The sequence below is a fragment of the Kogia breviceps genome, chromosome 18 (genome assembly GCF_026419965.1).
Source record: "Kogia breviceps isolate mKogBre1 chromosome 18, mKogBre1 haplotype 1, whole genome shotgun sequence".
NCBI lineage: Eukaryota > Metazoa > Chordata > Mammalia > Artiodactyla > Physeteridae > Kogia > Kogia breviceps.
The window spans coordinates 7,799,849-7,826,123 of record NC_081327.1 but is presented as its reverse complement, the minus strand read 5'-3'; the positions used below and the strand labels follow the sequence as shown (position 1 = coordinate 7,826,123).

The 26,275-nt window shown below is 50.4% G+C and overlaps 1 protein-coding gene across 1 annotated transcript in view; it reads right to left on the bottom strand.

Annotated features, from left to right (window-relative positions):
* Positions 1-26,015, bottom strand: part of ZC3H4 (zinc finger CCCH-type containing 4) — a 43,836-nt gene extending 17,821 nt beyond the window's left edge. Inside the window, 11 exon segments of the mRNA XM_067018432.1 lie at positions 167-276; positions 1,053-1,164; positions 2,962-3,069; positions 3,621-3,760; positions 3,867-3,963; positions 4,645-4,799; positions 6,142-6,364; positions 9,232-9,342; positions 9,630-9,849; positions 25,337-25,502; positions 25,623-26,015. Of these exon segments, the coding sequence (XP_066874533.1) occupies positions 167-276; positions 1,053-1,164; positions 2,962-3,069; positions 3,621-3,760; positions 3,867-3,963; positions 4,645-4,799; positions 6,142-6,364; positions 9,232-9,342; positions 9,630-9,849; positions 25,337-25,497 (1,437 nt within the window). The 5' untranslated portion in view covers positions 25,498-25,502; positions 25,623-26,015.
* Between the last annotated feature and the right edge of the window lie 260 nt (positions 26,016-26,275).

Here is a 26,275-nt window from a genome sequence, read left to right as displayed (position 1 = left end):
GAGAATACAGTCCCCATTTCCTCCTGAACATGGCCCAGCTCCAATCAACACAACTGGGGATTCTGGTCCCGCACAGAGGCCAGACAGGAGAGCTGCAGTGTCAGGCCCGTGGCAGGCACACCTCCTGGTCCCCATCAGTTACGGCTGCTGTCAGCCTGCACGTTACCTTGTCCAAGAGCTCTCTGGTCTCCTCGGTCAGGGGGTCGTGAGAGAACATGCAGTCATCGCCGTTGATGCAGTTCCCGGTCGTGTGGTACAACTTACACGGAAAATCACGTTCAGGGCAAGTTAAGGCAAATGCCTCACCTCATAAAACCCACCCAAGGACAGAATCCAAGCCCCTTTGTTTTAGAGACAAGGAAACTGAGGCCCAGAGAGGCGAAGTGACTGGCTCAGAGCTGCACAGCAGGTTGGCAGCTGACCCAAGATGAGACCCCGGTTCTCCACACCCCCACTCTGTGGAGTGCTTCCCGCCCCACCACGGTGGCCTCAAGGCTGTGTCCTCAGAGCCTCACTCAACAGGAAGAGGGGAAAAGTTCAATGATTTGACCATGGTTACACAGCCATTTGAAAAATCTCAGAAAGATAACAGGCAATGGTATAAGCCAGTCTCGAGAGTACACTTGACCCTTGAACAACATGGGAGTTAGGGGCGCCAACTCAGTCAAAACTCTGAGTAGAATTTATAATCCGTCCTCCATACCCTCAGTTCTGCATCTGTGGATCCAACCAACTACAGATCGTGTAGTACTGCAGTATTTAGTACTGAAAACAAAACAATCTCTGAGTGGACCTGCAGAGTTCAAACCCATGTTGTTCAAGGGTCAACTGTGTATGTAAAGAGAACATATAATGTGTGTGCCTCTGTTTAGTCACCTGCAGACTAGGAAGAGCAGACCCACCACAGGGCAGATGTGAGGGTTAAGAGATGGATGCGCAGAAAGCTACTGGCACAGAGAGCGAAAGTGTGGTGAAGATCAGCTGTTATTAACAATAAGGAGAAAAGGAGCTCTGTACCCTCAATCAGGTCAAATGTGGGCACCAAAGGATATCATGCATATAGGGGCAGTTCTCGGCTCTGGCACAAAATCCGGTGATGTAAAACTTGCACAGTTCTCGCTTCTTTGGTAGCTCGATGTCGTGGCTAAAATTACAGTGGTCTCCCTGGAAGAGAAGCAGTGAAAAGGTAAGCTGTTTGCAAAAGGAAGTACTGCTCTGTCACTGCTGAAGCACACAGGGACCAACGACAGAAACAAACCCCCACCCCGACCCCAGAAAGGGCAGGAGGCCCAGGAAAGGCAGACACATAAATGCAGTTTCCCACCAAGCTGAAACTTCTGCCAAAGTGTGTGGCCCTTTCTCTTGCCCCTGCCTCCCTCCCCCATGTCCCCAGTCCTCCCGGCTCCATTCTGCTGCCTTTCACTGCTTCTAACTCTTCCTCCTCTTGCCTTCGCCTCTCTTACCCACTTACTGTTTGCTGCATAACAGCCAGTATCCAGTTTCATGCTTCTTCCTTTCTAACAGAACCCCAATTTCTAACAGAACCCCAAACTCCCCAGGGAAGACAATACTGCCCTGATTTTTTAAAAAATCCCTTCATACAGTTTTCTTCCTCCTAGCCCTTGGATGTGATGCCTGGAGGCACAGCAGCCATTAAGCAACCATGAGGACGAAAGCCACATGCTTAAAGATACCAGAATAAAAAGTAGGAAGGAACTTGGGTCCCCGATGGTGCCACTGACAACTGTACCAGCCCTGTAATGCCCCCACGCCCCCGCCCCAGACTTTTTTTTTTTTTTTGGCCAAAGCACGCGGCATGCAGGATCTTAGTTCACCAACCAGGGATCAGACCCATGCCAGCCACAGTGGAAGTGCAGAGTCCAAATCAGCAGACCACCAGGGAATTCCCAGACTATTCTGAGAGACAAATGTCTATGTGTTTAAGCCAGTGGAGTTGAGTTTTCTGCTATTTGTAGTCAAACTGTACAATCCAAACAAAACAACATCCAGGCAAACTGAAAAGAGAAACTGTTCTATACCCGTTCCCCCTTTCTCTTAGGAATAGCTACTCTTGTTTGTTTATATATATTTCAAGTTTCTAAAAATATATGAATTGCCACTATAATAAGGACTATTTTACATACAAACACATCTTTGTTTTGTTTTTTTTTTTTTTTTTTTTTTTGCGGTATGCGGGCCTCTCACTGCCGCGGCCTCTCCCGTTGCGGAGCACAGGCTCCGGACGCACAGGCCCAGCGGCCATGGCTCACGGGCTCAGCTGCGCCGCGGCATGTGGGATCTTCCCGGACCAGGGCACGAACCCGTGTCTCCTGCATCGGCAGGCGGACTCTCAACCACTGCGCCACCAGGGAAGCCCAACACATCTTTGTTTTAAACACAGTAATATTTTTTCCTAAGACAGGTACACAGGTGCAGTACTCCTGGGTACTTGCTTGCCAATATCTGCCTGCTGCCTGTATACCTGAATAAAAAGTTGCCTGGCTGAATTAACACTGGATTATACTTGTTTCCTTCAGAACTTTCAGGTAATTGGCCCATCTTCTGGCATTATACTCTGCTGTGAAGGTCAAGGCTGACCTTGACCACCTTTTCTGTCTGGATTCCTTAATGATTCCCTCTCCGACACTGAAGTTCAGTAACTCAACCAGGATATGTTACACCTTTGCACGAGCATCAATTCTAACAAAACGTTTGAGGCCATATGGATTGGCGAAAATTTTGGCCAAAAAAATCCTCACAAACCAAAAAGACCCAGATGTGCCAACAATCTTGTCCTGGCTCTTCAGTCACTCTGAGGAGTGAACTAAGTCTTCCAGTCTCTCAGACAATCACTCCAAGCCCACCAGAACACTGCCCCCAGTGAGTGTGGCCTCCAGAACATTCCCAGAGGCCCATGTGTCCCTGGCTCTGGGCACCCTGGTACTGGAACTGGCCCCTTACCCATGTGCACCGCCCTTCCACGAAGTATTTGCAGATGACTTTGCCTTTCTTGTCAGACTGCTGGTGGGGCTTGTCATGGTCACCCCTCCGGTAGCTTCCGCCGCCGTCCTGTTAGCAACACAGAGTGTGACTATAAAGGGGAATGAAGAGGAAGAGTAGGGAGAGGCCTGTGCAGGCCAGGTGGAGACGGGCTCTGAGGGAGGGAAAGTGAGACAGGCTGGCTGGCAGGAATGAGCACGCCCCCGTGTCACAGGAGTGCTGACCAGCAGCTTCCATCCAGCACCCAACTCTGTGGGGTCTGAGCCCTGGACCGTGGAGCGTGGGCAGCTGAGGACTCGCGCGCCACACACCTGCGCGGGAACACATTCATTCCAAGAAGAGGCAGCAGGAGCCTTCCTGGAAAACTCTCCAGGGCTAACCCAGGGACTCAGAACAGGTGACTGCAGGTGCTACAAAGATATGGTTTTAAAAACAGAGGGTCTCACCAGCAGCGCAACCCCCATGAGAGGTAATTAGTGCTGACAGGCCCTACAGGGAACGGCTGATGGGAGCAGGGGAACAGGACCAGCCTCGGAGGATAACTCATTAAAGAAAAAAAAAAAAATTTCACGAAGGAGCCTTGAGTAAAAACATCAGATCAGAATGAAGAGCCGACTTACCCCCATGTCGTCGTCGTAGAAGTCTTCGTCATCATTCATTCCACCCTTGTTCATCCCTCCTCGGCTGCCACCTCGACCCCGGCCCCGGCCCATCCCTTTCCCTCGACCTCGGGAACCCCGGCCACGGCCTCGACTTAGCCCTGCAGAAGAGAGAAAAGGCGTTAACCTGAGGCCTCTCTCCAGGACCCGAGGCTGGCAGCTGCCAGGAGGAGGCGCTCTGACCCGCCCCTCGCGGCCCCTGCCCACCTCGTCCTCGGCCATCCTTGGACCGGCGGTACTGGTTCAGCTCCTTGGAATAGTCGTCATAGTCCTCATCTCCCATCGGCTCCTCGCTTTCTCCGTACTGGAATTCCGGAGGGAAGGGAAGCAGGAAAGTGTCATTTGGTGAACAATGTCCTGAACTATATACTCTACCCCTCTCTGCCTTTTTGTACACTCGGGACAATGTCAAACTCAGAAGAGCAAGTGAGCAACCCAGTGACTTGCACCTGTGCCCCCTCTTCACACGCCACAGCCTAAGCGGTGGCTGGTCCTAGTCCTTTCCCTCGCAGTTTTCACTCTTAGGACTCCCAACCCACTGGGCAGCTCCCAAAGGACGGCTGTGCAGCTAGCACAAGGGGCAGCGTGGCAAGGTCTCGGGCAGGGACAGAACAGTGAGCGTGGCAGTTCTCACGCACACACGCGTTTGTGTGTGGGAGGGAGGTAACTAAACAGGCACCTGACTGCGAAGGCATTAAATGCTTCGAGAGTACCCTCGGGAACCCTGTCTTCAAGATGGGAACTAAGGCGCTCGCTGAGAGAGCCGTGAGATGAGGATGTTTTTGACAGCTCACCCTTTGGTACTTTTTCAATTCTGAACCATAGGAAGGTTTTCTCTATTCCAAATAATAAAGGAACATTTCTAAACACATAAACCTGCCATCTGATGCTTCCTTTCCACCTTAGTCTTACAGACTTAGTCTTGCAGCCCACCAGCCACCCGCCCCGACTCCCATCCCCGACCCCAAGCTGGAGAAAGCCTTACTTCCATGTCCTCTTCATAGAAGTCCTCTTCGTCCTCTGGGTGGTCTCCTCCCATGGAGCCTCTGCCTCTGCCTCGGCTACCCCTGCCCATGCCTCGGCCTCGAGACCCTCCACGGCTGCCACGGCCTCGGTAGCCCCTGCCACGGCCTCGGTTGCCTGCATGGTGATTCAGACAGTGAGTGTCAGAGCAAGCAGGACCCACCAGCAGAAGAGAAGTTAACCCACTGTCTGCCCAAGGTCAATCATTTCCTCCTCCTCCTCCTGTTCTAAGAAGCCTTCCCGGCTGCTCTAGGCTGAGTCATGGTCCCGGGGCCCCTGCACAGGGGTAGCTGAGCACCGCGGACACATGCCAGCTGCAGCGCTCACCACGCTACCCTGACTGAGGCGCTGTCCGACACAGAGGCACCAGCCACGTGTGGCTACTGAGTACCTGCAACGTGGCTGGCCAAACTATGAAATACTGTGAGTATAAAGTGCACACTGAATTTCAAAGACTTAGTTAAAAAAGAGAGAGAGAAAGAATATGAAATATCACGTCTATTTTGATTACACGTTGAAATGAGATTTGGAATGTATTTATAAAATGTGTTGTTAAAATTAATTTCATCTGTTTCCTTTTACTTTTCTAATGTGACCACTAGAAAACTTGTAATTGCATGGTAGCTTGCATTATATTTCTATTGGACAGGCTAGTCCAGAATCTCCCCAAAGAGCAGGGCCTATCTAGGGAGGAGTCTAAGAAAGACCACCGAAAGAAAGAATGACCAGCCACTCAACAACAAGCTGGGCCTCAAGCAGGGCTAAGAACTGCTGGGCTGGAAAATTCTGGAAGCACTCTGGGGTTGGGAAATATCCTTGGCAGGAGATGGTTCTGAGAGGCCAGGCTGGGTCACTGGTGCTCTGCCCTCCCCCACCATCCTCCTAACTGCCACAGGTTCAAGGTTCAGAGGTGTGGCAGTCCCGTGGCTGCAGTCACACTTTGTCAGGTGATGGGAGATGGGAGGCTGGGGGAGGAGAAGCCAGCTGTCAGTTACTGTCCCCAGGGGTGAGAGCTGTTCCTTCTATATCTCTTCACAGCTGACCAGGAAGTGAATTTAAAAAACAACCCTTCAGGGAGTTCCCTGGCAGTGGTCCAGCACTTAGACTCGGCCTCGGCCACCGCCACCGCCACCGCCACCACCACCACCACCACCACCACCACCTTGAGCCACAGCAGTCTTCTCCTTGCCTCACGCCAGTCTGGCTCCATCCCAACCACGGCTTCAGCACTGGACCCTCTTCTCACGTGGCAGAACTCCGGTCCCCTGTGCTTGGGATGGAGCTCCCTGCCTGTCTCCTTCTATGCTTATCTCAGCCCTGCAGGACTGCCTGTCTCTTCTCCTGGACTCGACGCTCCACGAGCACGTGGCCCATGAGGTCTGTCTGGCTCTGCACGGAGTGCCCAACCCCCAGCCCCGGGCCTGCTCCAACAACCTGGAGGAGAAGCTGCGGGTCCCACCTCGGCCCCGGCTGCTGCCCTCCTTGGCCCGCCGGTACTGGTTCAGCTCTTTGGTGAAGTCATCGTAGTCGTCCTTGCCCATGTCCTCCTCCTCCTCACCCTCGTACTCCCCGTACTGCTCGTTCTCATAGTCTTCGTACATGCCGTAGCCCTTGCTGTCCATCTTGGAGTAGGCCTTCTTGGGCAGGGGCGTGGTGTGCGACGGGGGATACTGCTGGTGGGACTGATGGGGAGAGGACAGTGAGCTGGCCCTGGGGCCTCGGATTCAGACCAAGATCCCCACTATTCCCTGAACTGGGACAGCTGTCTGGGTGTCTCTGCTGTCCCTGGGGTGAGATGCTAGCCCCCAGCCACCTGAATGAGATCTGGGCTGTTGGCCCAGATGTTTCTGTTCTTCAGAAAGAGCCACAGCTTTAAAGACAATTGAGAAACACAGGCCCCACGACCCCTGCATTACTGGAGAGGGAAAAGAAGGGTGTATTTCCCAGGGATATAGAACAGTCTCATTTCAGGAGGAGGCCTGATAGAGGGGTGCTCCTCAGTCAGAACTTTCCTGGGGCCTTAGAATTCAATTAATGACTATTTGGCAACCAAACTAGAAAACTATTTAAAATGATGCTTTCCAAAGTGTGCTAGTTCGAAGATATACTGGATGAAGTTTACAAATACACATACATGCACAAATGGAAGACACCAAGATGTCCTTCAATAGGAAAATGGATAAACAAACTGGTACATTCAGACAATGGAGTATTCAACAATTAAAAGAAATAAGACAGACATGGAGTGACTGTAAACGAATATTGTTAAGTGAAAGAAGTCAATCCGGAAAAGCTACATATGAGTCCAATTAAATGACACTCTGGAACAGGCAAAACTACAGAGACAGTCAAACGACTGGTGGTTGTGAGGGGCGTGGGGGGAGGGACTGATGAGTAGGTAAAGAAACGAGGACTTTTAGGGAATTGAAACTATTTTATATGATAGTGTATGGTGCATATATAACAAGATGCATTTGTCAAAACCCAAAGAACTGTAAAACACGAAGGGGGACCCTAATGTAAACTATGGACTCTAATCAAATACGTACCAAGGCTGGCTAGACAATTACAACAAATGTGCCCCACTAATGCACGACATTAAAAACTGGGGAATTTTTTTTTTTTTAAAGGGACTTCCCTGGTGGCGCAGTTGTTGAGAATCCGCCTGCCAGTGCTGGGGACATGGGTTCGAGCCCTGGTCCAGGAGGGTCCCACATGCCGGGGAGCGAGTAAGCCCGTGCGCCACAGCTACTGAGCCCGCGTGCCACAACTACTGAAGTCCACGCACCTGGAGCCCATGCTCCGCAACAAGAGAGGCCACCGCGATGAGCGGCCTGTGCACCGCAGCGAAGAGTGGCCCCTGCTCGCCGCAGCTAAAGCCCGTGCGCAGCAACAAAGACCCAACGCAGCCAAAAATAAAAATAAATAAAATTTAAAAAAAAAAAAAAAAAACCAAAAAACTGGGGAACCGGGTGGGGTGGGTAGGGAACTGGACTACCTGTTCCATTTTCTCCAAACCTAAAACTGCTCTAAAAACAACAGGGTCAGGCTTCCCTGGGGGCGCAGTGGTTAAGAACCTGCCTGCCAATGCAGGGGACACAGGTTCGAGCCCTGGTCTGGGAAGATCCCACATGCTGCGGAGCAACTAAGCCCGTGAGCCACAACTACTGAGCCCGCGTGCCACAACTACTGAAGCCTGCGCGCCTAGAGCCCATGCTCCACAACAAGAGAAGCCACCGCAATGAGAAGCCTGCGCTTGCCACAGCTAGAGAAAGCCCACGCGCAGCAACGAAGACCCAACACAGCCAAAAATAAATTAATTAAATAAATAAAATTTTTTTTAAAACATGGTCCTACTGCATAGCACAGGGAACTATATTCAATATCCTGTGACAAACCACAATGGAAAACAATATGAAAAAAGAATATGTGTACATATAACTGAGTCACTTTGCTGTATAGAAGAAATTAACACAACACTGTAAATCAACTATATTCAATAAAATTTAAAAAATAAAACTGCTCTAAAGTCTATTCATTAAAAAAATCCACACTCACTATAAAAAAAAAAAGAAAACATAAAACATGGAGATGTACACAACTACTTTAGCAGATCCTTTTTTCTTTTTTAGGGGGGCTGCGCTGGGTTTTCGGTGCAGTGCGCAGGCTTAGTTGCCCCACAGCACGTGGGATCTTAGTTCCCTGACCAGGGATCGAACCCATGTCCCCTGCACTGGAAGGTGGATTCTTAACCACTGGACCACGAGGGAACACCCACTTTAGCTGATCTTAAAATGCCTCAACCGCTAGGTCCCAATCAAAGCTGGGGGTGTTCTCTCCATTCCCTGCTGCCCTCAGGTTTAAAGCCTGAATCTACATTAGTAGACCAATGTCAGCTCTTATTCCTTACAATAACTTATCCGTTATGATGGGTGATGCTGAGTTACAGAACACCTTTAAAAGCTACTAACTTTAAAAATACTTTTTATCAAAATCTGAAAATCTCTGTTGATTTACTTCTTACTGGTTTTCCCTGAGGAAAATAAAACAATATACAAACCGGACAAATAATTTAAATTTATGCTTAAGCTCAGTGGTATATAACTTCTGACCCCACAACATCCGAGATGATTTACTCCCATAACCGTTTCATTCTCTTGCCAATTTTCCACAAAAGGACACTGCTGAACAGTGGAAAAGTCAGCTCTCACAGGGACAAATCATCATCTTTCTTGGGGACAGGGGATATGACGAGCCCTGCAAAGGCCACGAGAAAAGGTGGCATAGAGAAGTATGGCAATCAGCCACTGACTGGGCTCAACCCCAGCTCCTATACTTCAGAGCCGTGCAACCTGGCTTAAGTTCTCGTAGTCTCGGTGTCCTCAACTATAAAGCAGGGATAAAAACAATATCTAATCTTGCAGAATTAAAATCCGTGTAAAGTGCCACGTAAGAATGCCCAGCACACAGCCAGTGCTCAGGAAACACGGGTGATTTCATTACCCCCGGCTCCGAGCCCCATGGGGGCCCCTGACCAGCAGTCACTCACCGGCGCGTAGGGGGGGCTGTACTCTCTGTACTTGCGGTGCCCCTTCTCACTGGGGCTGAAATCCGAGTCATCTGAGAAGTCAGAGAAGTCATCGCTGGAAGAAGCATGGCGCTGCAAGGACAGGGGCACAGGATTAGAGCTTCTGCGGAGGGCTGGCCACCTGCACAGCCACTGCTGGAATGTGCCAGAAGGGCTCCGTGCAAAATGCCCCACCTAGGGGCATCTAGCAGCAATGGAGCATGAGCTACCAACTCTTTTAGAAAAGGTCTTTATCCAATTTGGGGAAAGGAAAAACAGCCCGATTTAAGGGTGCCCTCTGGCCTGACAAGATGAGCTCGGCCCCTGGGGCGCTCAGCTGGGCCCAGCGCCACGAGGCCCAGCACATCGTCAGGACCTACTTTGTGCTTGGATTTCCTCCTTTTCTTGGATCTCCTCTTCTCCTTCTCCCGCTCTTTCTTGCGTTTCCGCTTCAGCCTCCGGTGAGACTTCTCCTCATCTGAGTCGCTGTGGTGCTTCTCCCCCTTCTCCTTCCGGCTCCTCTCGGGGCCTCCGGAGGCGTCCTGGGTCTCCTCGGCCCCATCATCCTCCAGTTCGCCTTCTTCCAACTCCCCATCTTCCCTACGAACCAACCCCAAAGCCGACGTCAGCACGGGGTTTGAGGGGAGAGCCGCAGGGGCTGTGGGCCGGCCCAGGGCGACGGGAACGCGGGGCCCAGCGCTGAGGGCGAGAGGCCCGGGGAGATGGGGCAGGGGCCGCTCCCCGTCCCATCTCCCGCAAAGGGCTGCATCGGCTCTGTCTGTCCCGGCGGGGGGCAGGGTGGGGCCGTGGGTGCCAGGGGTGCCGCCACGAGCGAACAGGCTCCAGTCCCCGGGTTTCGAGGCCTGACCCGCTCCGCCAGCCCCACAGCTCTGAGCCAGAGGCGGGGAGCTGAGCAGATGGAGAGAGGGGAAGGGTCCCAGGCCCCTCCTGACGCGCCCGCACGAGGGCTCACCCCCCACCTGCTGCTGACCCCCTCGTTTCCCACCTGGCTTGCCTCACCTCCGGGTATCCCTTCTGCTCCCTGTCCTACGACTTCCTGACTCTGCCAAATCCCCCACATGTCACCCCAATCTCCCTTACTTTACAAAATAAAAGCACTCTCCACATGTGACAGATGCTGCTGACAGGACATTCTGAACATCAAAATATGTACAGGGTAGGGGGGGTGGGAGGAATAAATAGGGTTAAGAAAGGAGCAGCTGGAAAAATAATCCAGTTTTTGAGCCAAACCCACAGACACAGTTCTCACAAGTGCAGGAGTTGCTTTAAAAAAATAAACAAATGTAAAAAAATGTCAAAAGCTCCTCAAGTTCCTCATGCATGACGATGGCAAAGTATGTGTGAGAGCATAAAAAACTCCTTCCTTCTCCATTAATTAAGACCCACAAAGAGAATGAGAAGATAGAGAGTAACATAATGAACCCAGGACCTAAAAGGCTAACCACATGGAGAACTAATCTAGGCCGAAAAGGCCTCAGCCGTTCAGGTGGGAGCCGGTCAGCGTGGGAACAAGCTCATCAGGCGAGCCCGGCCCCTGGAGCCCTGAAGGTTCTAACGGCTTTGGGGAGAAACAACTGCCGACCTCTCTTGAGGATCCTCCACAGCCCTTTCCCTCGCACTGCTCCCTTTGGGCGCCTCCACGCTGCTCCCCACCACAAGGGGCCCCGTCCATTAACTCTCACTCCCATCAAAGGGGTCGGGGCAGCTTCAAATCCAAGTGGTACAGCCCCACGGTTACCCTGGCAGAGGTCAAGGGCAGCTCTCAAACAGAATGCAGGACCAAAAACTCCTCCCGATGTTTCAAAGAAAAGAATACAGAGAGGTGACCGATGGGTACCTCGTGCTGTTCCCCTGGAACCTCCAGGCTGTCGCGGGCCAGTCCAGAGGGAAGACACCAAGCCAGCTGTGGAGGAGGCAGGAGGCGGCATTCCTGACAAGTGAGGCACCTTTTGGCTTGGGTGCGGCCCACACCAGGAGCCACTCTCGTGGGAGCAAAACTCTCATGGGATGAGGCAACTCTGCCAGAATGGCCTTGTCTGCGGTAAAAGCGCCACCTAACTGGGGAAACTGGTTTTGGCAAACTCGCCAAGCTGAGGGGGAAGCTGTTACTAATGGACAGGGCAAACTTGCTGCTGGCGAGGCCTGGGCCTTTTCCTACCGAGGAAGCACGCTGAAAAGACTGTTCCCTGCTGGGAAAACTGCTGGGCGGGCCAGGTCGCGCCACACCTCAGGAGAAATACAGGGACAGACAGACTAGACAGACGCTATGGAACTAGGGAAGGCCCAGGGACAGACCGGAGAGGAAGGGGTTGGGGTCTATGAAGAAAAGCTAAACAAAAAAAAGCATCATCATTCTCCACACTTTAGTCCGGAAAGGAAAAAGCTGAAAGAACCCAGAATCCCAGAGCAGGGATGAAGGGAACCCAGGAAGACAGAAACTGCCTGGGGGCCCAGAAGCCCAGATGAGAAGAAAGCCCAAGATCGCAAAAGACCCTCCTGGAACCAGAAGAGGCGTGTCAGAGTGGAAGGGACAGCGGTGCACCATCAACCCCCTCATTTTCAAACAGGAGGAACTTAAAGGGATAGCAGGTGAAAGGATCTGTCGAGGTCAGATAGACGGGGGGGACACGAAAAAGCCAGAAACTGGCTCTAAGCTCACCGTTCTTCCTCTATTGCTGAGGACGGAAAGGGAAGGGGGAGCCCACTCATCGACCGCCTACTTGATGCCACAAACATTTCTGAGCATCTTCTGTGCCGGGTCCTTGAGCACCTCCTGTTCTGCACTGTCCTTGCAGGAAAAGATACAGATTACAAGAAACCCAGGCCACAGGGCAGTGTCTGTGATACAGGGCCGGGGCAGCTGAGCCAGAGAGGCCGGCACCCGCAGACACTCCTCCACCTCTACATTCACGGGCAAGGATGCCGTGGCACGGCCAGCGAAGGTCTTGCCCAGGGTCAGCTGAGGCCTCCATCCCTGTCCTGCTGCTACACATCACTGCTAACATTCGCAGGAGGAGGGGAACAAAAGACCATCTAAGCAACTCCAAGAGCTTCAACCATCCTCAAGAATGGCTCCAGAAGAATGCCTTTTCATTCCAAAGGCAGGGAGGGACAGCATCCAAAACCACCCTTCAAAGACTTTTAGCCAAAGAGAAATTCTCTGCATTATCTATATTAACAGCCCCAGGCAGATGTGCGCTCAGTGAGAATCTACAACTTTTTACAAACCGGGTAGTGAATACTTGAAACTTTGTTCCCCTGGAGTTGGGAGCAGCTGCAAAATAAATAGCATCAAAAAATCCCTGGTGATTTCTGAAGGGGAATGGGATGTTAGAGGGGACGCGGGGATGGTGACACTTGACTGCCCACTGACCCTTCTCACCACCATCTGGCCCACCATGCTCTCCAACTCTTCCAAGCCCTGGGCCCACCTCTGGTCACCTGAGGGGGTTCCCCTTGATAATGCTGGAGATTCCAAGCTAAACGTCCTGCATGAATACAGGGCCTATTTTCTTCAGACTGTTTACCAGAAGAAAAAAAAGAAAGAAAGAAAATCAAGCCAACTGGGAGAGAGGCAGGAATGCTGTGGGCCACTGACACAACCGCACAAAGGCTGCTCCATAAAATAGCAACTGGGGTTAAGCGGTGCCACTGAACAGACTGCCAGCAAAATCCATGTCAGAGTGGGATTAAATACCGAGGGAGCGGGCTGAACAGACTGTGACGTGATCCCCCAAGAAAAGTGGGGGAAGCCCCACTGCGCTAATCATTTCAATCGACGTGCCAAACCTTCTTGAGACAAGCATGTAGGAGAAACCCTGAAGCATCGGCCTGGGCGGAGACCACTGAACTCCCAGAGCCTGGACTGGCAACGCGCTGGACGGCTGCACCAGGGCTGGCCTGCCGGAGCCATCAGGAACTAGAAACCAACCACGCTGGGCAACCAACCTGGAATGGATGCCCGGGAGGAAGCAGGAAAAGGCCAGTGCCTTGCTGAGGCTCAGTTCTGCCTTGTGCCTCCTGGGCTAAGCATCCAGGGCATTTAAGTTTCCACTTGCAGACCTGGTGATGGCCAACTCCTCCTTTTGGGTCAAAGAAGAGATCAGGGTGCCCATTCTAAGGAATGCCCACTGGGCTAACTCCACAGGGCACAGAAGTATGTCAGGTTCATCACATACCATGGGCTTGGCAAAAACAGTCCTGGAAAGAAACCTAATGCTTCAAAGGAGGCTGGGCTCACCCACCAGTCCACAGATTTGGGCATCCTGCTTCCTTTTGCAGACCAAGTAACTCAACCAGCTCTGCGTCTTCCCTAGCGTGTGCTCTTGGTACGGAACCTGAGCCTTGGTTTTCTCATCTGCAGAACAGGATAAGTGTAGTACCTACCTCAAGGGGTTGTGAGGGTTAAACTAGATAACATGGATAAAACCCTTGACATGGGGGGCAGGCACAAAGTAAGTACCAGACAAATAATAGCTATTGGTATTAAGAACCAGCTAGCATGAGCACACCTCCACATGGATAATCCTAAACCAGCTGCAGTGCTTACTGGGAAGCATTTTTTTCTATGGAGAAGCTACAGCCAACTCCCCTCGGGGACCACTGCTAACTGCTGGCCAACAAGTTCTCACTTTTCTTGGCCCGTCTGTGCCACCATCCTCTGCCAATAAATCCTGCTGACAAAACTGACAAATCGACATCTCCCCTTCCTCAGCTCTCATCTAGGGGGTATGAGAAAGTAACAAAGTGGCTGACCAGAAGGAAAAGGCACAGCGAGAGCTGAGCCCCAGGAAAAAGGTCCCTTACAAAAATGAAGTTTGGCAACACGGAAATCCTCTAGACGAGACTTGGATGGAAGATGAAAGGGGCCTGGGTTTATGGATCTACCTGATTTACAAAAGAAACATGAGAGAGAAAGAGGAGAGACAGGCAAGAAACAAAAAAGATGAAAACGCATGGGAGCAGTGGCTGTTACCTGAAGATCATGGCAGCCCTTGACAAGAGGCGGCTAGGTTAATGTGAAGGTCAGGGTTATGATCATTAACTGCCCAAACTCTCAACAAACTGCCTGGGTAGGCTCTGAATGACCCATTAATTAGGGACAAGATTACGAAAATTACAAGGAGGCTCCGCCTCTTCAAGTGTTAAACAACAGGCCTAAATGCAGAAGTCCAGGATCTCTAAATCCAACCCTGCAGGACAGTCATTTACTAGGAGTGAAGGCACGGAGCCTTTCCTTTACAAAACTGGCTCAGGGCTCATGCCTGAGGAAGGCCCCCAGACCTTCCCTCGATTTAGGCCGTGGTAAAGCAGCCAAGAGGGGAACCTCACTGAGGGATTTTTCAGAGGCAGGAAATTCTTGAAATAAACCTCTGGGTCTTGCACATGTTTTTCAGTGTCCTTACTACCCAGGTTCATCAACCACAGATCAAGAGCAAAGAAGCTCCGTGTCTCCCTCCCCCTCAACACTCTCAGGTGTGGTCATAACTGGCTCAGTGACATCACAGCATTTCCATGGCAACATGCCCACATCACAGACACCACCCAAGCAGCAAGCACAAACCAACCACAGGAGAAGCCCAAGCCGCAGCCCGAACCCCTCACTTCAACGGAAGCAAGACAGCCTGTCCAGTGCCAGGACCCTGACATGAACACACCTACTGCCAGAAGTCAACATGGGGGAAACTGGAGAAATCTGAACCCGGATTGGGTATTTGAGATACTAAGTAATTACTGTTAATTTTGTTAGGCATGATTATGGTTTTGTGGTTATGTTAAAAAGAATTAAGTTAAAGATTCATACTGAAGAATGTATGGGTGAAATGAGATGAGGTCTGGGATGTGCTTTAAAATACTCAAGGGGGGGCTTCCCTGGTGGCGCAGTGGTTGAGAACCCGCCTGCCGATGCAGGGCACACGGGTTCGTGCCCCAGTCCGGGAGGATCCCACATGCCGCGGAGCGGCTGGGCCCGTGAGCCATGGCCGCTGAGCCTGCGCGTCCAGAGCCTGTGCTCCGCAACGGGAGAGGCCACAACAGTGAGAGGCCCGCGTACGACAAAAAAAAAATAAATAAATAAAATAAAATAAAATACTCAAGGGGGATGGGGGGAGGTGAGATGAACCAAAATTCGCAAAATGCGTATAACTGTTGAAACCGGTGGTAGGTATAAGGCAATCTATTATACTATTTTCTCTTCTCTTAAATATGTTAGAAAATTTCCCTAAGAAAAAGTTAAAAAATAAAAAAGATGCCCTGGGTGGGGACAACCTCTCAGTAAAGTGAATAGAGCTCATCAAGGTCCTCAAGAAGTTAATTTCCCTAGCAAAGAGCTGGAGTTCAAGGCAGGGGGCCTCCACCAGACCTCACATCTCTGCTGTGGTTTCCTCAACTACAAAACCTTCCTGGGCACCCCAGGGTCTTATAAAATCCAAGAGCCATAGGAAATATTCACTACTAACATCCTGTAGCAGCAATTTCCATGCCAAGCACCACACTGCTGTGCTCTCCACTTCTGCACATCTGTCACTGAAACCCATTAACAAACATATGCGGTAGCAATTCACTAGTATCCCCATTTTATAGACAAATAAACTGAGGCTCAAAGATGGGAAGAACACAGCGTCACAGCAGGAGGAAGCAGAACTGGAACCAGAGTGACTCCAGGTCCAGCTCTTAACCTCAACCCTTGAGACAATTAGAAATTATCCAAAAAAGAATAATTTACTAAACAGGCCAACAAACAAAACAACTCTCACCCTGAAATTTATACTTGAGTTGGAAAAAAATAAGACATAGGTACAGAAAACAGACTAAATGAAACAGTACTGCAAAAGATGCCAAAGTAAGATACTAAGACACCGGGCAAGCTCCTTAAACACTCTGTGCCCTGTTTCAATTGTGAAGTGAAGGCAGTAAAGGAACCTCCAGGATGGATATATATCCTCCTAGAAAGAATTCCCTGAAACCATGTAAACCAAGTATTTAGCACCAACCTGGCCCAGAATAACTACTTAGGAGTAAAAACTATCAACATGCAAAGACACAATGCCAATCCAGGCCATCCAACATCAAATGAATGGAATTGGGACATTCAAAAATATGACCAAAGACATCTGAATAGTTTAGGGAATAAGAGGTGCCCAGAAGGGACTTTCCTGGTGGTGCAGTGGTTAAGAATCCGCCTGCCAATGCAGGGGACACAGGTTTGAGCCCTGCTCCAGGAAGATCCCACATGCCGCGGAGCAACTGAGCCCGTGTGTCACAACTACTGAGCCTGCGCCCTAGAGCCCGTGAGCCACAACTACTGAGCCTGCGTGCCACAACTACTGAAGCCCGTGCACCTAGAGTCCATGCTCTGCAACAAGAGAAGCCACCGCAATGAGAAGCCTGCACACCATAACGAAGAGTAACCCCGCTCCCCGCAACTACAGAAAGCCCGTGCCCAGCAATGAAAACCCAATGCAGCCAAAATAAGTAAGTAAATAAATAAATAGTGTCTTAAAAAAAAAAAAAAAAAAAAAAAAAGATGTGCTCACAAAGGTCCAAGGAATCCTAGCAAAAAAACAAACAGGATAGGACTTATCCCAAGAGGGACAGAAAGCAACATGAAGCCAAGGGAAGAAAATTCCAAAGTCCTCTAACGCTAGAAGGATTGCTACACTCCCAAGTGTGTGGCATCCACACTGGGGTTCGTCCAAGCACACAAACCTTTTAGGCAGAACATTTCTGTAGAGTTTAAAACAAGCTGACCAAGAAAAATCCAGCTTGCTAGACGAATCTTTGAGTCAAAAGTGTCCTCTTCTTTGCTCAAATAGCTATTCTCCTACTCCCACTCGCTCTGAAAACAGCTCATGTTCTTGATAAAGGCATCTCTCTGATCCAAGTTTTTCCTGTCAGATGAACCTCTGAAATCTGCTTCGCAGCAACAAAGAATCTCCTAACCACCTTCTCAGGCCAACCACGCTTTGGACTGCTTCAAGCTGGAAAGATGCTGGTTCTCATCCAAAGAGAGATGATTTTTATTATTCCAGAAAGGAAAATCGAACCATGAAACTTGTGAACTAAGACTTCTTGCTTATAATTTTTTCAGGGTAATCAATTTGGTTCCATTCAGCCAAGACAAAGTATTAACATTTTCCTCTTAAAAGAGACCTGGCCTACGACGCAAAAATTTCTTGTTTGTATACACAACTATCTGTGTAGAATTATTTGTTAACTTCCAGTCAACGGTGGGCTCCTGGAGGGCGGAGAAGAGGCTGGCAGTCATCCTGAGTTTCCAAGGGCCCAGCACAGGGCCAGGTATAGACTGGGTGGGTGCTTGGGATATGGTCTACACAAACAGGCATCGATCTAAGCCATCCACACCCTCGTTGTCAATTTCATCAACACAGACATTGAACCATTTCACAGGCAGCAACCTGGATCACTTAAAACTCTAAATAGGTCACTAAGGTCACAAACACATTCACCAAGGTTTTTATCGAGGGCTTCCTGATAGACCAGAGGGTAAATGACAAGAGCCCCTATGTGACTGGTGCACCAACCGAGCAGATGAACATGGCTGCCAGTCAGCCACCTCAGGACTGCAGCCAGGGGCCGCCTCTGTCGCTGAAAGGCTGTGCTTCCGGGGACTGGTGCCCTGTGCAATGGCAGGGCCTGGAATCCCAAGGAAACCTAAGCCCTGGTGTCTGTTAGGAAAATGAGGAGGGCAATAATCCAAGCCACCTGCAGTGGAGGTTTAGCCAAGTGACACTCACGTCTGGGCCCAGCTCCCTTGGGTCGGGCCACAGAAGGGATGTGTTAGCTGCCATCCATTTCCTCACTGGACTTCAAGAGGTCTCCGGTTCCTTCTAATGAATTAACATCCCTTCAATTTAAAGGTTCAAAAGCCTGGCTGTGGGCCTCTACATCCACTGGAAGGAGTGGAACACAGGGATGATGGAACCTCAACAAGTCATGGAGGGGCAGTAGTAGCACAGCCCCCCTCTCTCTGTGGACAACTTTAAAGTCCCCTCCCATTGCCCCCAACACCTCCACCACCACAACAAAGATAAACGAGGGTGGCTGCTGTGTACACCCTCCAGGCACTAGGCCCACAAGACCAGCGCAGAGAGCAGCAAGAAACACTTTAGGCCATGCGGGCCACACAGTCTCCGTCCCACCTAGTCAACTCTGCTGTTTAGCGCAAAAGTAGCCGCAGACAAGATAAACGAATGTTCCAATAAAACTCAGCTTATAAACTTTCACAAAGCCACATTTAACCTCTGCGGTACTCTGCTTTTTCTACCCTCGTCCATTTGTTTTCCACATACAGGAGGCAAATCAATAAATGGACCTTATATCCCACTAATGCCTGTGTGCTGCAGTTTGAGAGATATTGTGCCAGATCCAGGACGGCCTCTGGGTATAGACCTCAGGTCTGGGTACAGGCTGGCTGGGTTCTAACTGCCTCCACACCCAACAGTTCTGTGACCTTCAACAAGTGACTTCACTTCTGTTTCAGTTTCTCAGCAGTAGGACTAAGGTGAGCTAATGCATGAAAAGCACTCAGACAGCCCCCGGGGCAGGTAATCTTTGACCTTCACATGACAATGCCCAAGAGGAACTGTCACACCTTTGGGAAGGCCAGGAGACTGACCTAGGAGATGAGTAACTTGCGGCACATCCAGTCTGCCTGACACCCACGTCCACAGCCAGCCACCACTCCCCACCATCTCTCTACAGAACTGGGCCTGCCTGGTGTGGAGGGAGCAGGCGGCATCCAGGCTCTATTAAGCTTTATGGCTCTGAAGTGTAAGGTTTTCTGGGATCACTCTACAGGGACAAGGGATCCAGCCTGGAATTCAGCTAAGCTGCTGAGCCAAGGTTTCTCTAACAGCTCTTCCTGGAATCTAGCCACTTAGCCTACCCTTACAATTCATTTTCAAGGCATCTACTCTGCAGCTGGGTATCAGGAGCTGCAGTAGCAGCAACCGTGCCTCACCGTGGCCAGAAGCAGCAGAAGGCAGGGCAGATACGGGAAGGTAACATGAGGCCTGGTAAAGGCGGTACCAACTTCTGCCCAACTCTAAATGAAGTCCCGAGGAGAGAAGGGCTCCTTGAACACTCCGAAGACTGTTCGGCTCCAAGAAAAGCACGAGGCAAGCCTGGCTGCTGAATGAACAAAACCTTAACTGACTCAGCCAAATCATCAAGGGGTGGGAGAATCTTGGAGCTGGGACAGACCGTGCTCATTTCTCTCTGACTCTGGTGAGGGTAAAGGACTTACTTAAGGGGACATGACTGGTTAGCAGTGGGTGAGGTGCTAGAGCCCTGGTTTCCCTGGTCTCAGGAGGCCTACCAAGGCTGTAGCCCTGACTCAGACTCTTATTGCAAAAGATGAGCAGGAAAAGGTAGCCAACATGAGCTCAAGAAAGCATGACTGTTGCAGCATCGTATAATGACACTGAGCCAGCAAGAAATGCCTTAAGATGGCTTCCACTTAGTTGAAACCCCAATCAGCTCCTTGCAATTAAATTGCTGACCAGAAACCTAAGAAGTGAAAGATAAATTGACTTCCTTCAAAAACACAGATGTTATTCTTACTTCTGTTTATACACCAGACTGTAAATTCTATTTAGAGTTTTTCTCTAGTAGGGACAGCAGGAAGATAAAGAAACCAAGATTCTCTGAATGCCAGGCATTGTGTGGGTGTTCCGCATGTGCCCATTTGACCGCAATGCCCCTGAGAGGAGGGCATTATCCTCGGTGGCCACTGCACACTGAACACAATCTTATCTGCCTCCAAACCCACGCTGTTCCTTCATATCCTGTTGCCACCTCCAATGTTCAAAAGATGTCACCACTTGCCTTACAAATAGCGAGCTGAGTCACCAGTTCACACAAATGAAAAATAACAAAAATAAAAAAACGAGAAAGATCCTCTACCCAGAGCAATTTGGCCAACAGAAGCAAACTATGCTCTGAGCAAATAACCTATGTACTACTAAAAAAATTATTCCAAAAGCAGGATGCAACTACGTCTACACCATCTAAGAGGCCATGTCTTCATCTTGGTCATCAACTGACTAAGGGTCAGAAATGTATTTTAAGAACTGCCCTCATGGGCTTCCCTGGTTGCTCAGTGGTTAAGAATCCGCCTGCCAATGCAGGGGACACGGGTTCGAGCCCCAGTCCGGTAAGATCTCACATGCCACGGAGCAACTAAGCCCGTGGGCAACAACTACTGAGCCTGTGCTCTAAAGCCTGTGAGCCACAACTACTGAAGCCCGCAGGCCTAGAGCCCAGGGTCCGCAACAAAGAGTAGTCCCTGCTCGCCGCAACTAAAGAAAGCCCATGCGCAGCAACAAAGACCCAAGGCAGCCAAAAATAAATAAATTTTTAAAAAAATTTGAAGAACTGCTCTCATAACCTCATATTGTTACTAAATCGAGGCAAAAAACTTTGCACAATGTCTTCAAGACTGCCTCTTCATGAACTATCAAAAGCAAAAGAGGCCTGCAGCAAAGACTCAGCCAATAAATTTGGAAAGCCAAATCCCTGATACCAAACAATCTGTTTTACCTTAACTTTCTCAAATGAACTTTACATGCCACCCAAACAGGCAGCTTTTCCACTCTTCCCATTGGGTTCTAACTCTGAAACCGACCTTAGACAATTTAACAGGATTCCCTCCACCCGTGAGCAGACTTGCTCCTACGGATCTTGGAATCAGTTTATTAAATACCAACTGCCAGAAATCTCAGAAACAATCCTTTTTCTTCTCCTATTATGTCAGTCGTTATGTTACCAAGGTACAGGTGAGCACCTTGCTCATTTAGAAACTCAGCCACTTCACTTCCTATTTGCTCTGAATTATTTTCTTCTAACCTAAGCTGGGTCAGAACCAGTCACTCTGGTACTAGAAAATATCGTCTGCAGGGACCAAAATTAGGTTCTCTGGAATATGGTTTGACCTGAAGCTACCCACAGAGGCTTGGAAATAGTTTCATTAGAGATTTTCGTCATAGAGGTTATTTATTGTAACTGGATCTGGCCTACACAACAAGATGGCTCTGGGAACCTGATAACCACAAAAATGTAACAGAAGCGAACAACAAGTAAGGCAACCCTGAGACATCCATTTCTCGCACATCAGGGAAGGGAAAAGATCTAAGAGAAAGGAGCGGAGGTAGAGGCATTATTCAACAACAAATTACTGAACCAGCCCAATATGAAATTGTCTACATTCAACTGGAGGGGAAATCACAAACTCAGAAGCAACCATTCATCTCTAACTTGCCAGTCAACAGCTGGGAAAGCCTTCATTTCTACAGATGCAAAACAATTTTCCCTTGGGATCAGCCTTCCTGGTTGAGGTAAAGCCATACTACTGGTTTTCTACAATAGCTAGCTCTACTTTAAGAAAACTCCGGCTTGTTAAGAATCAAAAATTTAAACCTTCAGAGCAAATCGAAACCCTATCTGGGAGACAGTACAGGTGATGAATTAGAAAGCCCTTTTGCGGAATCACATTTTTTTCTTTTGAAGAGCAAATTTGAGGGGAATAAAAAATATAAAGGGGTTTATGACCAGAATAACTGTTTTCATGGTCACAAGTGATTTTGTTTCTACTGGGACATTTTTATTTGCTTTCAGATTAAAGCTCTCCCCAGAGAACTTAAAAATTTTAAAGATTACAAGTGTATAAGAGCTGCTGTTAAATCAGGGATTCTGAGTGACACCCTTTTTTTTTTTTTGCAACATCCATTAATTTGAAATTTAACTAATACTGGTACATCAGTTTGAAGGGGAAAAGGTAGTACTGTGACATTTCAAAAACAAAGACTACTGAAATAGTTTGACATAATTACTGGGGCTTCTTGGATTTGATGGATGAGATTCCTTGGAGAAGGAAAAAACAATAAACCCCTGTGTTGATATGCCTGAGCATTTTTAAGTGCTTGAGGAAATATTTTAACATTAATGACTACTAAAATTTTCACTTATAAAAGAAATGCAATTTCCTTAACATTTCATTTTTAAAAGTAAAGTTAAAAAAGCATCCTTCTACACTTAGTAGCCCTTGTCACTTGGAAGGTTCATCTGTTAGCATCCAGTTTCTGCACTTGGCTCCTGGAGGAAAAATTTTACAAAAGATGGGAAACTTCAAATAAATGCAATTCATTTTCGGCTGACCCTGCGCACTGGATCGTGTGTTCAGTTTGTGCTTCAGACATTGTTTTGCAGGAACACTGGACTGTGTGGACACTTCTTCCTCCCACAAATGATTCTGCATACCTAAGATCATCACGGCAGTTAAGCTGTGAACATACCGAGAGGAAGAACAAAACAAGTGGCCCACTGAATCGCAGTTTACATGTTTCCTCATCTAAATGTCGTGAATTTTTTTTCTCCTAAGAATGGAAAAAAGGAAACAGGATCTTGGGAGGGGAAGAGGGCTGTGTGTTAAAAAGTTTTCTCTAACAAAGTATGTCAGGGACCAAAAGTGGGCAAGAGGGAAAATGGAACTTCAACATGTTTTGTCTTTTAACGGAAGAACTTATGCTTGTAAAACACATCAGAAGTAGTGTTTGGTTCTGCAAGTCATTTCTGTTGCTGTTTTTTCCTTGTACATGTAGGAGAGGGGGGACTGGGGGCCGGAGGAAGTGTTCTCTCCACCATGGCTGGGTGTGTAACACGTTTGCATCGACTTTTCACGGTCAGGCATGTGCTTTCGAACAAAGGAACAGTGGAGACGGGGAGAGGAAACTGAGGCTTGACACACTTTACAGATTTGGTGCTTAAACGGTACTTTACAAATGACTTGCTTAATTTAAACGTCCATCACCATAAGAGACATCGGAGTCAAATGAGAAAATTGCATCTACTTGAACCACAATCTTTTTGGGGCAGTTGGGGCAGAGGGGAGGGAGAGCATTAACTTGCACGCAAGCATCATAAACCAAATTCAGTAACCTCATCTCCTACAAATGGACTTGAAGTATCCACTTTCTTCAAAGATGAAGGCTGGAGACAAAGCAATGGACTGAAATGGCAAGAGGGATACCAAGGGCTTGAAAACATATGGGCCTTTTACAGAGGTTTTTGTCATGTTACAGTAATACTTTCTTTTTTGAGAAAACTGTGTACATCAAATTTTAAAAATTAAACATCGAAAAGGATGTGCAAGTCTAAAAGGGCTCAACAGGGTTAGAATCCTGATTTGAACATATAAATTCACGCTCTCAAGCATCACTTTGGTCTAAAGGCGAGGAGGAAGGCAGGCAGGAAAGGGACAAAAAGAGGGAGATAATTGAATTACTCAATAAAAGAGGCTACTTACCATCCCAACCCATTGTAAGACATACACTTCTGACATAAGAGAACTCCTTAGAGGTCGAATAAAGCGTGTAAGCACCTTTGAGTAATGCACCTGCCCCCAAGAGGGGGCCCGGAAGCCCAACGTGGGCTTAGCGAACAGACCTTTGCTAATCTGTTTATTTCCTTGAACTGGAGTCAGGCTGCGATGGGCTGCGATTCCCAGGACGATACATTTAATTAGAACAAAACAGAACAAAACAAAACAAAAAATTTGTAAAAGCTCACCAAACTGCTGCACTTGTGTCTCTGAATGTGGGTGGCATTTCTTTTAAAAGGCAAAGTATGGTCTGTGAAGGAGAAAGGGAAAAGGGGAGGTGGGAGTGGGGAGAAGGGGCCGTGGTGCCTGGCATGGGAAGCCCTAGCTAAGACCCCTGTCTAAGGGAGGGTCCTCTGCGACTCCCCAGCCCCGGGCTGCGACGGGGCAGCCATCTGTCCAGCGCCTTCTCTTCCCCTCCCCACCCCCACTCCCTCCAAGACTCACTTTCCTGCCGGCTGAAACCCTTCTACGATTTCCAAATCCACTCTCTAGCCACCTCTTCCCCTGCCCCACCAAAAAAGAGTGCGCGAACCCTGCACCCCAACCTTCTGCTGGCGCAGGGTAAATGGGGCCCAAACCTCTCGCTGAAACGAGCCGGCCTGGCCCCTTTCTCACCGTCCAGAGAAGGGCATGTGGCGAGCCCATTTCGCACTTAATAAAGGGGAGGGGGGCGCTGCCTTTCACCCCTTGCCAAAGCACAAGGAAACCTCGTTTTTTTCCTCCCGGAAGGGATGGCGCCCCATTGTAGCCCGAAAAAGGAGGGAACCCCACGAGAAAGAGGGGACCAACTTCCTCTCCTCTCCCAGGCAGGGAAACCAAACCTCACCAGCTTCCCCCCCGACCCCCGCCAATAAACGCATCACCTACCTACGAAAATCAGGAGGACCCCTCCCTTTAAGGAAAGCATGGGGAAGGCTCTTCTCCCCAAAAAGAGGCAGGGGCTTCCAAAGGGGCGAGAGATCCTCCCAATTTTGCCCCCTAGAGAACAGCTAGGAAACACCTCCCGCCAAAAAAAAAAGTGCAAGAGGCCCCCACCGAAAGGACCCCCGCGTAAGAATGGAGAAAGAAATTAACGAACCCCCACTTCCTGCCTCCTACAAAAGCTAGGGTACCTCTCCAAGTAGGGCAGGGCACACCTCCCCCAGGAGAAAGGATACTACCGGGGTCTGGGAGCCCACCCCCGACTCCAAACCCCTAAGAGCGGAGCTGTTGCTCGAGATCCCCCCCAAAAGGGTCCGGGAGCCCCTCCCCCATTCCCTTCCCCGAAGCCAGGCGACGGGCAGGCGGGCCCGTGGCTGCCAGCTCCGGGAGCAGGGGCAGCCAGGACCCCGGTGGGCCTCCGAAGCCCCCCCGCCCCCGGCGCCCCCTCCCCAGGGCGGGCGCGGGGGGTCCTGGGGGCGCCTCCTCACCTTCCCCTCAGCATGGCGCCCAAAAAAGACAGAGCGAGAGCGAGGGAGAGCGGGCGAGCGCCGCGAGGGGGGGGAAACGCATGAGGCCGGGAGAGAAAGCAAGTGAGAAAGAGCGAGCGAGCGAGAGACACCCACCGACCCCGCCCTTCCTCCTCCTCCTCCTCCTCCGCGGCCCGGCCCAACATGGCGGCCGCCCCCCTTCCTCCTCCTCCTCAACCTCCCCCCGGGGACGCCGCCCCAGCCGGGCCGGGGGCCTGACCTGTCGTCAGGGAGCGGGAGACGGTGGTGGAGGAGGTGCGGGGTGGCCAGGCAGGCGTCGGGGGAACACGGAGGAGGCGAAGGCGTTGATGGCGGTGGTGGCGATGGCGGCGGCAGCGACTCTGATGGCGGCGGCGGGGGGGTCCCGGGCGCGGCCTCCATAGTTCCTTTGGGGGGGAGGGGATGTTAATGCACGAAAAAGGACTGCTTGGGCGTGGCGGGAGGGGCACACTTCAGCTCTGAGGGCTCCTGATAGGAATGGGTATATTTTTCAGTTTCGGAATCACCTCTGCGCCGACCTCCGCGTAGGATGCACGGCCTAGGCCTCAGCGGGCCGCTCGCCGCCTGCTTTCTCCGCAGCACGCCCCTGGGGTCACTCGCTCACAGGCGCGGGGCCCTCATCGGGGCGAGAGCACCCCCACACACACACCGCTGCGGGCCCGGGGGTGGGAGACCCGGGGGACACGGACACTGGTGGGTGGTTCGGTGTAATTAGCGCGGGCCGCGCGCAATGGAGCAAGCGAGGGGGAAAGGGAAAAGAGGAGAGCGAGCGAGGGCGATTAAAAAAAAAAAAAAGGAATTTAGGAAAAGGAAACGGGCCGCGGAGACAGGCCGACTGTGTCTGTCTGTCTGCCCGCCCTTGGTGCCCCGGCTTCCCGGCCCCCGCCGCAGTCAGAAATTCACACAAAATGGCGGCTCGGGCCCGGACGTGCCAAGAGGCTGAGGCGGGAGGAAGGGCGAGGTGGGAGGGGGAACTGGGAGGTGGAGGCGGCGTCAAGTGGAGGAGAGAGGCACAGACTGCTCTCCCGAAGGGCCGCGGAAAGAGCCGAAGGTAGAGAGTGAGGCCGAGGCAAGGCGGAAAAAGCCGGAAAGAGCTGAGGGGCAGATCGCGAGGGGCGGAAAGAGCCGAAGTTGTAAACGGGGGTGGGGCTAGAGAAAG